General features: G+C 38.6%; 1 protein-coding gene and 2 non-coding genes across 6 annotated transcripts; all 3 read right to left on the bottom strand.

The window, feature by feature from the left end:
- Window positions 1-6,987: 6,987 nt before the first annotated feature.
- On the bottom strand, window positions 6,988-13,481 carry RPL21 (ribosomal protein L21). 4 transcript variants are annotated; one of them, XM_069080775.1, is made up of 6 exons: window positions 13,366-13,481; window positions 10,746-10,824; window positions 10,162-10,223; window positions 9,399-9,511; window positions 8,266-8,416; window positions 6,988-7,079 (listed from the first exon to the last, which is right to left on the bottom strand). In XM_069080775.1, exons 2-6 carry the CDS (start codon window positions 10,810-10,812, stop codon window positions 6,990-6,992), a joined length of 483 nt encoding a protein of 160 aa, XP_068936876.1. In that variant the 5' UTR covers window positions 10,813-10,824; window positions 13,366-13,481; the 3' UTR covers window positions 6,988-6,989. The 4 variants fall into 4 exon arrangements, with proteins under 4 accessions (XP_068936876.1, XP_068936877.1, XP_068936874.1 ...); XM_069080776.1 differs by having other exon boundaries at window positions 13,398-13,475; XM_069080773.1 differs by having other exon boundaries at window positions 13,341-13,469.
- Window positions 9,216-9,347, bottom strand: LOC138155616 (small nucleolar RNA SNORA27). The gene has a single exon (XR_011166902.1). It is a non-coding gene; the product is annotated as a small nucleolar RNA SNORA27 (small nucleolar RNA).
- Window positions 9,658-9,718, bottom strand: LOC138155609 (small nucleolar RNA SNORD102). The gene has a single exon (XR_011166895.1). It is a non-coding gene; the product is annotated as a small nucleolar RNA SNORD102 (small nucleolar RNA).
- Window positions 13,482-16,884: the final 3,403 nt, after the last annotated feature.

Genomic DNA, 16,884 nt, shown 5'->3' with positions numbered 1-16,884 from the left:
GACTCCCCCACTCACACACATTTCCCCTTCTGGTGAGGTTATATAGAAAGGAGAAGGGAGTTGGTAGATTTAGCTAGAAGGATGCCCTGTTTATCAAGCTTACTGGAAGTGGTGTATATTTTCTAGATTATAACTCATTTCATATGTTGAATAAGGCTTTTCCACTAGGTTCTTAAATTTTTTCCAGAATTTATTTATTTTTAATTTTCAACATTCATTTCCACAAGATTTTGAGTTCCAAAATTTCTCCCCATCTCTCCTCTACCCCCCACCCCGAGATGGTGTGCATACTTATTACCCCTTCCCTCAGTCTGCACCCCTTTCTATGCCTCTTTATATTCCCCCCCTTACCTAACACTTACACTAGTTTTTCTGAGTTCCAAAGGAACAGCTGAAAAAGTCCCATTCTATTAATTGGAAGCTATTCAAGGTCCTCCCAAAATGATGGCAACAAAAGTTCTGTTTTACCCAGATCTAATTGCAAGGTATCATCTAAAATGTTATAGAACATTATGATTGGGGCAGCTAGATGTCGAAGTGAGTAGAGCACTGGCCTTGGAGTCAGGAGAACCCTCAGACACTTCACACTTACTAGCCATGTGACCTTGAGCAAGTCACTTAGCCCCAATCGCCCTGCCTTCCCCCCTCCAAAAAAAAAAAACAACTAACAACAACAAAAAGAACATTATGATTTCAACTGCAGGCACCACATTTAGTGATACTGAATGAGCTATTGTGGCTATTAGACCTGAATTGCAGTCATGATGTTTCATTAACAAATAACATTAGTTATTTTCCTTAGAAATTATATTAGCCATGCCTCCATTGGCTGCATGCCTAAAACTTGTTCCTGCAAACTGAGAGCACTTCCGTTCTAAAGAGAACTTCTATTTCTATTCATCTACACAAATTAACTGATTTAAATGGCTCTTTGAAATTCCAGCCTTCGGGCTTCACTCAGGCTACTGGCGATCATCTTGCCGTCTGGAACGAGCGAACGGCGGGAAGGTTTTTCAATGGGAGTTGGTCAAGCGTGGCTACTGGGCTCCGACCCAGTTTTCACAACTAATTTCAGTCTTTTTCTCCCCGTCTCATTTTTCATTTCTCATACTTTTCTTGCATTCCTTTAAATAATCAAATATCGAATAACATACCTATGATTTAATATATTTCAAACCAAGTTTTATTGTTCAGTCATGACCGAACTCTTTGTTAGCCCTTGTGGGTTTTTTGGCAAACATGCTGGAGTGATTTGCCATTTTCCTCTCCAGCTCATTTTACAGATGAAGAGACTGAAGCAAACAGGGTGAAGTGACTTGCCCAGGGTCACACAGCTAGTAAGGGTCTTAAGGAAGATCCTGACTCCAGGCCCGGTGTTCTACCCCCTATGCCACTTAGCTGCCACCAAATTTATTCTCAATTCTTTTTTTTTTTTGAAGGGGTGAAGGCAGGGCAATTGGGGTTAAGTGACTTGCCCAGGGTCATATGGCTAGTGTTAAGTGTCTGAGGCTGGATTTGAACTCAGGTCCTCCTGACTCCAGGGCTGGTGCTCTATTCACTGTGCCACCTAGACACCCCCTCAATTTTTAATTATAGAAGTACATGAATCTTTCTATTAAAAACTCTAAAAATCATAGGAATAAACTGACTGTTCTTTAATATAATAAATAGCATTTATTTAAATCCAAAAGCAAACATTACATGTAATGGAGAAAAGTTGGAGGCCATTCCAATAAGATCAGCAGTAAAGCAAGGATGTCTATTATATCACAACTACTATTTACCACGGTGCTAGAAATGCTGGCTACAGAAATAAAACAAGAAAAAGAAATTAAGGGAATAAGCATAGGCAAAAAGGAAACAAAATCATCATCTTTTGTAGATGATATGATGGTGTACTTAGAGAATCCTCAGGAGTCAACACCAAAATGAATTCAAACAATAACTTCAGCAAAATTGCCAGATGTAAGAAGAATCCACATACACCATTAGGAATCCTACATATAAGCAACAATACCCAGCAGGACGAGATGAAAAGGGAAATTCCATTCAAAATAACTACAGAAAAGGGGTATGGCCAAGGCAATGCAACAGCAGAAAGAAGTACACCAAGAACCTCCCCAAACTCCTCCAAACAAATCTAGAAAATGTATCACATTGAGTCCTCATGGAAAAATCAAAGGAAACAAAATCACAGGGAGTCATTTGTCCAATCTAGGTTGGCTTAGAGAGATCAATGGGTACTGGGGATGTGGTCTGAACAGGAGCCTGGAGTGGAACACTCTAGCAGAGGGAGGGACTATGCACCAGTGTAAGAGAATGACAATCTAGTATGGGCTGAAGGAACAGGGGCCTACTAGCATCTTTTTAACTCACTACTCAGTCCCAGATCACAGATCCAGGGCTTAACTGAGAGGTGACCTGTGCCCAGGAGTGGCTGTCCAGTGTAGGATATAGCAAAAAGTATCAGTGGAGCTTGGACCCCAGAAGCAGATAAGGTTCCCAAGTCCAGTTTCTAGTCCAGTTTAATGTCCAAAGAATAACCAGAGCAGTAATCGTAGACCTCAAGGAAGCTTACAGTTCTGTCCCTCTGAACTGGCAGAATTCCCAGACTGGCTGACAGGGGCTGACTCCAGCAGCTCACTACTGTTTCCCACCAAACCCAGGTGAGGAACTTGCAGAGTTCAGGAGGGGTGGGGGACTAGCAATTAGGCTTTGCCAAGGATGAGACTATTTTGGGAGCAATGAAAGCTTTCAGGTCTCCATCCTGAAATCTCCAGCAGGGCTGGAATAACAGAATGCAGAATACCCCCAAGAAAGCAGCATCAGGACCCATTGAGACCTTTCCTCAGAAAGGGTACATATTCTAGAAGATAGGCTTATGTCTAATAACTGCTTACCTAGCAAAACTAAGTGTAATTGTATAGGTAAAAAATAGGCTTTTTAATGAAAGAGAACTCCTAAGCATTCTGATGAAAAGACCACTGTTGTACAGAAACTTTGAAATTCAAACACAAGAATAAGTTAAACATGAACAAACAATGATGGGAGACTAAAGCAGGATAAACTGCTTACATTCTACTATGAAGAGATTATTTAAGCATCCCATCTAAATTCTATCATCATCAGGGGTCAAAAAAGGGAGTCTAGGGGTGGCCAGGTAGCACAGCGAGTAAGAGCACCGGCTCCAGTGTTGAGAAGACCTGGAGATCGAATTCTGGGCTCAGACACTTAGCACCCACCCAGAAACACCTGGCTGTGTAACCTTGAGCAAGTTACTTAACCCCAATTGCTTAGGGGTGGCCAGGTGGCTCAGCGAGTAAGAGCACAGGCTCCAGTGTTGGGATGACCTGGATCAAACCTGGGCTCAGATACTCAGCACCCACCCAGAAATAACTGGCCGTGTAACCTTGAGCAAGTTACTTAACCCCGATTGCTTTAAAAAAAAAAAAAAAAAGGTAAAGGACTCAAAAAGCACAACAAGGTATGCACACACAAACTGCAGGAGACATGTTTTGGGTCATGGTTAATATGGGAATTTGTTTTCCCAAACTATGGAACTATGTATTTTCGAAAGCTTTGTTTTCAAAGGGGACAAATTAATTTTTTTAAATTGAAAAACTAAAATTAAAAGCTTTCAAAAGATAAAAAGAGTATAGGTCAAATATTTCAAATACTGGAAAAAGAAGACCTGGAGAAGTTAAAGGTCTGTGAAAATAACTACATGAAAGGTACACTTTCAAAACCTTAGGGTCATCTCTGTTTTTGAGGATCTATTTGTAAACAAACCTAAACTCTAATTTAATAATTTAGAATTGTCATTTTTTCAAGTTGGTTATTAGATTTATTCAAATTTAAAATTAATTTTTTAAAATTACTTCTAAATTTGTTTAAGCACATAAGCCAACAGTCAACATGTTGGAATTACTTTTTAAGATAGATCAAATGGATCTGGAAGGGGGAATTCATTTTAACAAGAGATAATTCATATCTAATCATAACTGATTTGACACTGAGACATAATAGAAATTTTCAATGAGATTAATCCTTACATACATTCTAGACTTTACTGCTTCCTTGCTAGTATGACAAGAACAAACATCATAAGTATAAGGCTTGTGACATTCTTCCCATCTGAAATAGATTTAGGCCAATTATCTTTATCAAGATCAATCAGAATTCAATGAAGTTTCCAGTACTAAAAATGCCAGACATTTTTTGCTTGGAACTATTTGTTGTTGTGCAGTTATTTCAGTAACGTCTGACTCTGTGAACCTATTCGGGGTATTCTTGGCAAAGATACCAGAGTGATTTGCCATTTCCTTCTCCAGCTTGATAGATGAAGAAACTGAGGCAAACAAGCTGAAGTGACCTGTTCAGGGTCACACAACTAGTAACTATCTGAGGTCAGATTTGACCTCGGGAAGATCTTGACTATAGGCCTTGAATTCTACCCACTGTGCCACCTACCTGCCTCAATGGACTATAGGGTTTACAAAGATAAAGGAGGCTTACTATCAAAAATTTTATAGACCAGATGGAATAATGACCAGTTGATAAATTTGTTTGCTTTTTTCCCCTCTCCTTCCAACTCCCTCCGCCCTCCTCCCCCCCCCCCCCCAGTTAGCTATTTAATATTAAAGATAAATAATATTTCAGGGAGCTGTAGTTTAAGAAGGGCTTGGTTAAGATATAGAACACCTAGAGTATAGCCAGGATAGTGAAAGCTATTGGTTCCAAGTCATATGAGATCTCAGTTGAAAGGACTGGGATTCTTTCATTTTAGGGAATATTCAGAAAGATATGCTAGCTATAAAGAGCTGCTGAATAGAAAGGGTTGTTGCGTCTAGCAGACCTAGCCCCTGAAGGCAGAACCAGGAAAAATGGGAAGCTGCAAATAATCAAATTTAAGAGTTGATTTGTGGAAAAACATCTTAACAATTAAAGTGGAACAGACTCGGCTCTAGTCAGTACTGAGACCTTATCGTAGGCCCGGGTAACCAACCACTTATCAGGTGTGATATAGTTGGGATTTCTTTTGGGTATGGGTTGGACTATAGAGCTGCCAAGGCCTTTTCCACTCAAAATCTTGTGATTCCACTAAATACAATACAAATTAGAGTACAAGAGAGGTATAAAGAGCTACGGGAATTTATAAAGGATTACTTCAGAAGAGTACAAGACCAACAAGCAATGTTAGTAAAGGCTTCATGAGGGGGAATATTATAGAATTAGTTGTAAAAGACCAAGAGGTGATCTTGACAAGAATTCCCTTCTACCAGAGCCCCAACAAATCGTATGATTAAACTGCTGGAGACATGTGGGTGGGGAGAACTTATAACGCACTGAATGCTTTTCTTTTTGCAGCATGCTTCATTGTTTTGTATTTGAGTATGCGTTAATATACCTATTTGATTATAAGCTCCATTAGGACATGTACTATATTGAGTTTCCCTATTACAGTAGCTTATAGTTGCCATAAGAATCTTTTTGCATAAACATAGATAATGAAAAAATTAGACTGATAGTTCAAAAATATTTAGAAAGGACAGATAGTATTGTACATTTATATGTTAAAAACGATTAATCTATGATTGGGGAGGAGGAACATAGTTATCAACTGAAGTAACAGATGCATGTTTTAAGTGACTGATATATGCTAAGACAGCCAGGCCATCTGGAGGGTGGAAAAGTTCCTGTTATCAACAAAACTGCCACAAAAGCATATAATTTTGATAAGATATCTCAAATATCAAGACATTTGCTGGAGAGTTAAGAGAAGCTGGTGAATTCTGAATCTACTTTCCAGGTTCCACCTTTCAGAAGGTAGAAAAATTAACAATAACTGCTACCCTACACCAGATTCTAACTACAGTTATCATTTACATAGCACTCTAAGGTTTTTAAAACACTTTGCATAATTCTCATTTGTTCTTCACAACCCATTAAACATTTTACAGATGAGGAAATTGAGATTGAGATTATTCTTGGTCACAGAATTAGGATCAGATACAGGATCAGTCTAATTCTCTTGAATCAGGATAACAGGTCTCAAGATGAAAAAGTTGTCACTTTCTAATTTAATCTCTTCTCAAAATCACCAATTTTAAGAATTGGAAATGTTCTTGGTAATCACCCAGTAAAGACCACACATCAAAGAAATCTCCACTGCTAACATACCCAAGTGATTGCCCAGGCTTTGATTGAATAGTTCATTTTATAAAAAAGGACAGCAACATCCAAAAAGTGACTTGCCCAAGGACACACAGGTAATGACATGGCCAGGCTACAAGCTCAGGCCTACCTACAACTCTACTGGACCCATGTCTTCCTAACTCGCAAGTACAGCCCTCTACTACACCACCTCATTGCACCCTCTTCAGTGACCCCAGAAGCTCTAATTGAACTTGGCACTTCAAGCCCTTTACAATATGGCTACAGCCTACCATTCTTAACTTTACAATACTCCTTTAAAAAGTTTAATCTAACCTCCATAGCTGTCCTAAATATAGCATGCCATCTCCTTATCCTTTGCTGTCCTGGAATGCAAATTCTCATCTTTGCCTTAAAATCCTGTTTCATTCAAGATGATTTCAGGAGCCAACTATACTTTTCAGTAGAATGTAAACTCCACAAGAAAAAGAAGTTTTCCAGCCATGTATTCTCAGGACCTAAATGTTTCTTGTCCTCTGTAGAGACCTAGTTTTAAATCTTGCTACAGGCAAACCATAAGAACTCCTTTGTTTCCTCATGCAAACAGAAAGGCCTATAGTACATACATTTTAGTACAGTAATAAACTTAATTGAAAAATACTTGCAACTCCTTTACCTGAAAAGAAAATGCAACCAGCAACTCCTTGGCCAAATGAAGTAATAATTATCAACCACAGCTTAAAAAATTTACTAAAGTACCACTTCTACCCAATGGCCACAAATAAGTCACACATTTCCATAATCCAAGATTTTTTTATTGTTCTTTTTATAGTCACTTATGCCATGAATTCATAGGGGATTGGTTCCAACAGCTCAGGTTCCTTGCCATTGGTTCTCACAAAGTGTGCTTCTCTGGGTGGAGCAGGCTGAAAAAAAAAGGGTTAAAAAGAGTTCATAACACTGAAGCTAATTTAATATCTTGCAGCAAAATACTTTAATGTGCTCTCAGAACCGGTGAAATGACATTCATTTTCCTTCTTTAAAGGCAATCATTTAAGAGGATCATCATTGTGGCACATCAATTTTAATGTATCCTATAGCAGTTATTAAATTTAGGGGGAAGCCTAATTCTAAGAAGCTGAAATCAGTCATTTTACAGCCTGCCACATGTTATCTACAAAGCCAAAACATCAGATTTGTTTACCTACTAAAGAGAAAATTCTGTCAAACTAAGTTGGATTCTAGATGAAGTTAAAGGATGAATTTAAGGCACCCACCAACCACTCTGAAATGCATTACCATTTCTTTTGTTGCTACAGAACTGGTCCTATTCTCCCCTATTCCAAATAGACTCAAGTTCACATTTCAGACTCTTCATCTGGTGAATCTGAGCCATTTTAAGAGATATACCACATGTCCTTGAGATAACTAGATATTCTGGGGTACAGCTAAATCAAGGCTGAAAATGACAGGTTGGGCAAATCTCCATTTCAATTAAAAAAAAAAAACTAATTGGGCCTTTTCTAAAAGAAAACTATGCAGATTCCCTCCTCTAAATCAACCAGAGAATATTTACTAAATGCTGACTACTGTCACTTGACTAGGCAAATCAACAAGTCTTGCTTTTCTCTGTAGTACAATATGCCTTGCAAAAAAAAAAAAAAAAGCATTTATTAATTATATAAGTTAGAATGAACAAGGCAAAAAGAAAATAGCTTCCTTTCCTTCAAATGGCAAACTTAAGTAACTTCTTATGTCTCCTGTAGAGTGAACAACTATTTAGCACATATATTCACTAGCAGAGAAAATATTTCTGTATCTGGGATACCTGGGACAGCAGCAATGGCTCTCCTAAAGGGTAATGGTTGCCATGAAAGAAATTAGCAAAGATCAGGGAATAACCAAGGATGAGTACTTTTAGAGTCTAGTTCAAATTCCCTCGTGCTATAGAAAAACAAGTTTGTTATGACTTGTCCAAGGTTGCATACTAGGATCTTTCAAACCAGTAGATCATTAGTTTGCCTTACTTGGAATAATAAGGTAATTTCAGATGTATTCTTACCACTATGTTCTCAACTTAAATCAATCAACCTTTTAAAATTAATCCATTACCTGGCGTTTCAGTTGAACCCAAGTGCCTTTTTCTTTGGCTTCCTTCTTCTTCTGATCATTTTCCTTTACCCGCTTCAGGAAGCTATCTCTGCTCTTGGAATGCTTAATGTGCTCGATACGCACATTAATTCTTTTGGCTAGGATCTTGCCCCTGGAATAAAACATTGCTTAATATTTTTTAGTGCCAAAATAATTATTTGAACAGAAACTAATTATTGACTGTTTTTCTTTATTTAAACCTAGCTACTATCAAAGAGCACCATTTGTGCTTTTTCAAAGTTAATCAACTAATAGTCAGAAGTCCAAGTAATCCTTAAAATATGGTAGTTCATCTCAAAAATACAGCAAATCCGTCAACATAGAATCTCTGCCCTACCCTACCTCCCTTTTTATTCTCCTTGCCATATAGTTTAAGCTCAGGGTTCTTGCTTGAAACTAATAACCATCTAATTGATCTGTCCCCACTGCTCCCTCCCTTCTCTAATCAGTCCTACATGTGTGCCAGATGATAGTATGCTCTTGATAAATAACTGCCTAATGCTGACAAAATTAAATCTAACCTTCTTAGCTAGGCTGGTCCTCCTCCATTTAGTTTTAACTTCTTAGACTACACTCCAGTCAAACACCTGCTATTTCCTAAACATAACTACTCTTTTTGGTCTCCTCTCCCCTTTGCTCACCATAATTTTCCTTGACATCTGGAATACAATTCCTTGTCTTTCTTACCATCTTAAAGAATCACAGATCTTAGAATTGGAATGGTATCTAAGAATTTCTCTAGTCTAGACCCTTGCCTTCAGGAAGATGAAACAGTTAAACCCAATTGTGCAATTATAGCATCACACAACTATAATTTCAGAATTCACATGCTATTTACATCTCTACAAATGTCCAATTTATAACTACACAATGAAGAATCATACAATGAAATACAGCTTTAATCAACTTAACACTGTTTCCTCTGACAGGATACAAGACAAACTATCAGTTTGCTTGAGTTTTAAAAGGATTTTTCTTCTGCCCCACTTGAATGACCAATAAAGACATGATAAGTGTCTAATTGGCAAAGTGAAAAGAGGGGGGATGTACATTAGTATTACCAAATTTTAAGAGGATCCTCTTAAGTTACTTACTTAACCTGTTTGTTTACAACAATGCCTACAGCATGCTGAGTAACATTATAGACCCGTCCAGTCTTGCCATGGTAACATTTGTGGGGCATTCCTTGCTGAACTGTGCCCATACCCTGGAAGGAAGAGGGGGGAAAATGCATAACATTTCAATATAAATTACTCCCTTAACTATAGATTACTCATCCCCATTCAAATCACAAAATTTTATTTAGCATGAATAATGCAGACTAATTTTAAAAGATTCTATGGCAATTAGATGAGCTTTCAGAGCCGGTGAAGTTGTTTTCATTTTACTCATATAAGACAATCATCATCAAGCTCGAGTGTTAATATGTAAATCAAGTAATAGATACAATTAAAATATCTCTCTCAATGGATTTTTGTATAGCTATCAATTTTAACGGAAAAATAAGCATAGTAAATTGAAATCCCACCTCTCATCACCAAAGCTCCAAGCTTGTTTCAGTACAATTTGTTAAAGGGAGCAAAACCACACATGTGATCTAATTTGATCTTCACAATAATCTCCTGAAGTAGGTGCTATTATTTCCTTTTTACAGATGAACAAACTAAAGCTCAGAGAGATTAAAGAACTTTCTAGAAGCATAGACAGTAAGGGAAAGAGACAGGAAAGAAACTGAGGAGCTCCTCAGTACAAAGCTTCCATGGTGATAGTAAATAACTTTATTCAACAAATACTAGGGTCAAATCAGACTTTATATTTTTGTAAGCAGAAGTCACTGTACCAAATTTCACAACATACCTTGATATCTACAATATCACCTTTCTTGTATATTCGCATATAAGTAGCCAAAGGGACAACACCTATAAAAAATATTTTCATCATCTCAAGGTAAAATAGCTCAGAAAAAAATTTCAATTCTTACAACTAAATTTTCATAACCTCGAGACATCTAAAGATCCTAGTCTCATTCAAATGGACAACCTCCAGGAACATTTAAAAAAAAAAGAGGGGCTTCAGTCTTGCTAGTGGTCCAACAAACCTCTAAAATAAAGTTAATGTCACCGGCCCTGGGGTCAGGAGTACGTATCTGAGTTCAAATTTGGCCTCAGACACTTACTAGCTGTGTGTGTGACCTTGGGCAAGTCAATTACCCAATTACCCTGTCCTCCCCCCTCCAAAAAGCAAAAATAAAGCTAATATTCAGTCACCACTACTTTCTTCCAATTAAAATTTAATGACTACTCAATTTTCAAAATAAGACACTGATCAAGACATAAGTCTAAGGTCCCACTTTTTACAAGTTTTAATTATAAAATAGACTATTTTATCCACTAAGTATAGAAATTAATCTCTGCCTAATTTATAATAGTACACATACTTACCATGTTTTCGAAAGGGCCTAGAAAACATGTATCGTGTCCCTCTCCTTTTTCCTTTTGTGTTCGTCATTTTGTCAACTCACTGAAACAAGCAAGCACAAGAAAATGTCATTTCATTAACAAGTAGTCACCAGATAATATCAAACAACAAATAACCAAGCTGCAAATATTATGCACTCTAACAGCAATATAATAATGAATTTTTCCCCCTAAATTAATCAGACTAATTCTTTTGCAACAAAGGCCATAGTTAAGGGAAGGTATGTTACATGCCCGTGTCACTCATTTAACCGCTTGAACCATAGATGAGTACTCATACACCATCTATTCTAAAACTCTTTAGAAACAGGCCCAGGGAGAGCAAATTATTTGCCCAATGTCACACAGGCTATTGCTTTTTTTTCCCCCACTATAACTGTTGGCAAAGAGCTTTTGTAAAGTCTTGTGTAAATGTAAACTATAATCATCTATCTACTAATTCTAAGATTTTCCTGAATCTGAGATTTTCTGTATAGGTGGTATTTCTTTTAGGGTGGAATGGGAGGACTTATAGGGGTGTTTTGATTATTACTAATATCACAGTAATTCTTCCAGGAATTTAAACAATTCATAGTTTGAAAGTTTACAAAGCACTTCTCCCCAGTTTTACAAATGAATAGAGGCTCTTGGAAGTTAAATTACCTGCTTAAGCTCATTAAAAAAAAAAACATACATTCTAATTTATTTATACTAGAGTAATGTAGTGGAAAGATTGCTGGACTTGGAGTCAGGACCCTTGAGCTAGAATTTTGCCTTTGGACTCACCATTTGTGAAACCATGGCCCAAGTTAACTAACCTGAACCTCAGTTTTCTAATTAGTAAAACAACAGAACTCAGTAGTACACAGCAAAGAGCTTGTTCTGATAATCCAATGACATAATATAAAACGACTTGTAAATATTAAGTATCCTGTCCCTCACCTTTTACAATCCCTAGCTTCCTGCGAGTTCAACTGCCTCCTCATGCATGATTCCCCTTAATTATTACCATTCTCTCCATCCTTAAATTACTAAGGAAGTGTCTCAAATTAAGAGCTCCCAAGAAAGCTTTGTATCTATCTCATTTAATGGAATTTATTGAATTAATATAATTAGCTAGACCCTCACTTCCTAAGGAAGCTTTGCTTAAAACAAAGCAATGTATCTGCCAAAATCCTTTTACTCAAAAATTTAGAACATTTAAGTACAAGAAACTATTCAATTAGCTTATTACACCTCGAAAACTATTTCAACAAAAATAACTTTACACACTCCATTAAACGTTTTATTTTCTGTGAAAACCTAGCCTTAAAATTATTTTCTTCCTAGCACCTGTCAAATGAAAAACCAAAGACATGTTATCTTTTAAGCTCTACACCACATCTCAAAAACAAACCCCCTAACTACAAAATGGTTCAAGAAGCATGTGCAAAGGTGCTGATGAGTAAAAATTAAGACCAATATTTTAAAAAGCCTAATTTAGGCCTTGGCCAGTCACTGAATTCTCTTAGTTAACTTGGACTTAGCAGGGATCATAGAACCTATCAAGTGCAACTTCATTTTACAGATGAGGAAACTTGAGACAAACAAGTATTAAGTGATTTGCCCAAGGTCAGAAAGTAGTTAAATATCTGAAATCAGATTTGAATTTAGGAAAATCCTGACTCTACAGCCCAGAACTCTAGATGTAGCCACACTGTGCCACCTGGCTTACTATCCTAGAAAAAAAGGGGTTTACTCCCTGGATCTAATACCATTACGCAGTCAATCACCATTTAGTAAGTGTCGGTCTACTAAGTGCCACGCTGTACTACGCCCGGAGTAACAAAGATGGAAAAGACAGACCCTGCCCTCAAGGAGCTCACAACACAGAAAAGTTCAACAAATACATACAATGGAAGGTCTAGATTTTCCAGAGCACTTTGACAAGAGATGCAACTTAATCCTCACAATGCCACATTACAGAGGCAGGATATGCCTCAATCACTTTAAAAATAAGTAAACTGAGGTTCGGAGAGGAAAAATCCAAAGCCGAGGCTAGAACTCAATTCGAAATCTTTTTAACACGTACACACGTGCAAAAGGTGCTGTTGGAGTCACTGGTTTTACAAAGACAAGAACCGAGGAAAGTTAACTTTCTGGATATATATCAAGTACAGATAAAAGAAGCAGCGGAGAAAAATGAGGCGTAGCAGATGAGAGGTTTCTTCCATTGCACCACGCTTCCACCAAGATGCCCTAAGAATCTGAGCACCCGCTGCCTCCCTGGAATACCTCCGGCATGCTCGTCCCTTTTTTACTTCACAACCCAATGCCCCTTGTGGTCCGAGTGGTTCTGAGAGGCCCCGCCGGGTGGAGAGCGAGCGGCAGGGAAAGGTGCAGGGGGCCGCTTCCGCAGCCCGTTCCATCTTTGCCCCACGCTTCAACTCCGGGAGAAACGCGGCCTCTCTGCCCCACCCGCTGCCACTAGTCCTCACGGCTCTTCGCAATGCTGTCCCCGGCCACGGACGCCCTAATTCTCCCCAGCGCCCTCGTCCCGAGCCTGCCCACCCCAACATGATTCAAACGCTCTTTCCCGACCTTCCCTGGGAAGGAAATAACACACCGCGAAGCAGGAGCGGCTCGAGCCCCGTGTACCTGGAATATGGCGGAGCCGGCGGAAAGGAAGAAGGTGGGCCTTAGCACGCTCCTTACAAGAGACGGTGAGGGCTGCCCGACAGGGTGCCTGATTACAACTCCAAGAAAAGGGCGAAAACCTAAGTGAAGGACAAAAGCTTCACTCTCAAAAAAACACAGTAACTCTGTATAGATAATATTCCTTTCCTGATAAATAAGAGGCAGTGAGTGAATGAAAATTAGTTTTTAGATATTGGCGAGACAGCCCGGGAGGGGGCCTTCAAAAGTGGCCTGAGAAGACCCCTAAACCCGCCTTCTTGGGACCGCCTTCTTTTCCACCAAACCGGAAGCAGAGCCCGGGTTTGTTTGTCACGTGGTAGAAATAACACGCTGTACGTCTTTCTTTACGTCTGTTTCTGCGCCTGTGCATCGTATTCCTGTTACGTATGTATCTTTAAAGTCACTTCTCTGCCTGTGGAGGGGTAGAGCATGCTCTTCGTGACGTCATTCCAAACCACTAGTTCTTTACGTTATCAGAGGCCACTTTGACAGTCTGATGAAGCTTATAGATCCCTTCTCAGAATATGTTTAAATACATAAAATCCATATGAAGGAAACCAGCAGATTAAACACCCCCCCCCCCCGGGGTCTCACGATTTGGGAGCTGGATAGGCTCTTAGAACTAGTCCATTCCTCTCGTTTATGAATGATGAAACTGACGCCCAAACTGAGGGAACGAGCTGCCTGAAGACAGGTAATTAATGGCAAACCCCGATGCTCAGTCCAGTCCCCTTCCCGCTGACTGTCAAAATAAGCAAGAATTATGTCTAATAGATGGAATTTGTGACCCTTAAAGTTTTCAGGATAACAGAGTGACAATAGAATGTTAACGGAAGGGATGTTTTCAATCTTCAACCCCCTCACTATACAAATGAGGAAACAATAATATAAATTCTATGCATACACATAATTTAATGTTCTTCAGTCTCCTTACTTTACAAATGAGAAAACTAAGGTCCATAGAAGTGAAATTAATCGTGCAGCATCTGGCAAGTATTATGTGGCAGAACTGGAATTCCTTCACCAAATCTACTTCCTAAACTCTATGGACTTTTCTTAAAACCCTGTGCGTGTAATATCTTGCAATCCAAAAGTGATTCAACCAAATAGATTAAAACATAGATTAGTTTAGGCAGCAGTATATTGCTGTCTAAAACAATAATAGTGCTCAGATTAACATATAAGTATATGCATACACATATTGATGTGTTTACAAAACAAAGTGCCTGTCCCATTCTCTAAAAGTAGCACGTAAAGTGCTTAATAAATATCTGTTAAGACTCATGGCTTCTCAGAAATTCACTCTCTTTCTAACTTCTGAGTATAATGAAAAGCTACCTCTCCTGCAGAAAACCTGCTGTCTCTTGCCACCATCTCAAGTGTTCTCTTCTTATCTTCATGAAGTACTGGAGCAGACAAGAGAGGCATTGTCCTAGTTACTCATTTTATTTGAATACCTTTGTTCAGTCATCATTGCTTAGCAGCCTATTCCTTATTTGAAGTGTACTTCATCCATTTATATCATCTGATCTATATCTTATCAAAATAATCTATTATCCTCCAAATCAGTTCAGTAACTGGTTCATAGTCTTCCCCTCCACCTCAAAATTCTTTATCTCTGATCAAATGCTTCTCTTTTCATCTATTTCTTTGTTTCTTTCAGTGTTCTTAAACCTATTCTTCATCCTCACCATATCCTCAAGGTCCTCCACCTCTCCCTGTTTTCTTGTCCATCAGTCTTACTGGAGGGAAGTAACCTTACTTTCTTTCAAATTCTTAATTTCATATTTGACTATGAAATCAACTATGCAATATCCTCTGTCCTGGAATTCCTTTCCCCCCTTGTCCTTTTGACATTGCTAAATGCAAGCAGTTATTTATACCTACTTCCTTTATTCCTCCTACTCACATGCTGCTGAACTCTAATGGAAAAAAGTCACAAAACCATGCAAATTGGATTCACTAAGAATTTACCTTATCTACTCCCAACTGGGCCATCATAGCAGTCCTTTTATTTCCTAATTGATTATCTATCATACCACATTCCAAGCTTTCTACCAAATTTCTTTTCAGGCTCCTTATCAAAAATCTTGCTTCATAAATCAGAAAATAAAGCCATCTGCAAAACATTTACTTACCCTTCTCTCCTATTCCACAACTTACAGCCCCTCTTCATAAAATCCCATTTTCTCCTTCTTTGCCATATTCACTCATGAAGTGGTGGACTTTCTTTACCAATTCTCAATCACCTGAAAGATGATTGGTGATATTTTCTATGTACCAGGCTCTGTCCTTAATTGTTAGGGATACAAAGACAAAAGTCCCTACACTCAAGAAACTTTTTTTTTGTTTGCTTTTTGGAGGGTACTTGGGGTTAAGTAACTTGCCAAGGTCACACAGCTAAGTTTTGTGTGTGTGTGTGTGTGTGTGTGTGTGTGTGTGTATGTGTGTTAAGTGTCTGAGGCCCAATCCAAACTCAGGTCCTCCTGACTCTGGGGCTGGCACTCTATTCACTGTGCCACCTAGCTGCCCTACACTCAAGAAGGGTTTATTCAAATGGGAGAGACTCTGTGTGTGTGTGTGTGCAAGCGTGTGCTTGCACATGCGCTAGCACGTGTATACACAAAATAATACAAGATAATTTTAGGAGTGTCCATTAAGCCTCTGGAGAGGAAAAGGAAAGGCTACATGTAGAAAGTGATACTTGATTGGAGTCTTGAAGGAAACAAGGTTTCTAAGAGGCAGAAGTGAGGATGGGATGAACTCTAGGCTTGAGAAACAGTCAATGCAAATGTCCAGACCACAGAGATGGAGTGCAGTGTGGGGAGTAATATGTGAGAAGACTGGAAAGATAGGAAGGGGCCAGATTGTAAAGAGGTGTAAATACCAAACTAAGTTTCTATGTGATCCTAGAGGTAATAGGTAATTTATTAAGTAGAGGGAGGAGGAGGCATGAAATAATCAAACCTGCTCTTTGAAAAAATTATTTTGGTGGCTGTGTGGAAGATACATGACACAAATGTCAGAAGACCCAACCATACCAATAGGATCATAGGATTTCAAATTGGAAGAGATTGTAGAAATCATCCTCTCCAATCCCTTCATTTTGCACTTACTAATAAACTGTAGGCCCCAGGCATCTAATCAAATCACATGGAAGCCAGTTACCACAAAGAAAGGTATTTTCTTTTTTTTTTTCCAAATGCTTTATTAACTTCTGATTTACATCATTCATTTCCTACAGATTTTGAGTTACATATTTTCTCCCTGTTTTTCCCCTACCCCCCGCCCCAAAATAGCAGTCCCGCAGGATATCCCCTCCTCCAATCTGCTCTGTCCCATATCTTCTCCCATACCCCTTTTGACTTTTCCAGTAGGACATGGTGAATCTCTATGCCCCAGTGCCTGTATATCTTATTTCCCAATTACATGTAAAATAGCATTAATA

The sequence above is a fragment of the Petaurus breviceps genome, unplaced genomic scaffold (genome assembly GCF_028583685.1).
Source record: "Petaurus breviceps papuanus isolate PSGF00001 unplaced genomic scaffold, PetGlider_PUasm1.0 91133, whole genome shotgun sequence".
NCBI lineage: Eukaryota > Metazoa > Chordata > Mammalia > Diprotodontia > Petauridae > Petaurus > Petaurus breviceps.
Note: the sequence above shows the minus strand (reverse complement) of the source record. Positions and strands in the feature narration are given on the sequence as shown.

What these genes read in the sequence shown, in the direction of transcription:
- RPL21 (XM_069080775.1), bottom strand. Translation starts at nt 10,812, where the DNA reads ATGACGAACACAAAAGGAAAAAGGAGAGGGACACGATACATGTTTTCT. An exon ending in TAGGCCCTTTCGAAAACATG is followed by an intron (nt 10,224 to 10,745) that starts GTAAGTATGTGT and finishes TATTTTTTATAG; the next exon opens with GTGTTGTCCCTTTGGCTACT. An exon ending in GTTGTAAACAAACAGGTTAA is followed by an intron (nt 8,417 to 9,398) that starts GTAAGTAACTTA and finishes GTTTTATTCCAG; the next exon opens with GGGCAAGATCCTAGCCAAAA.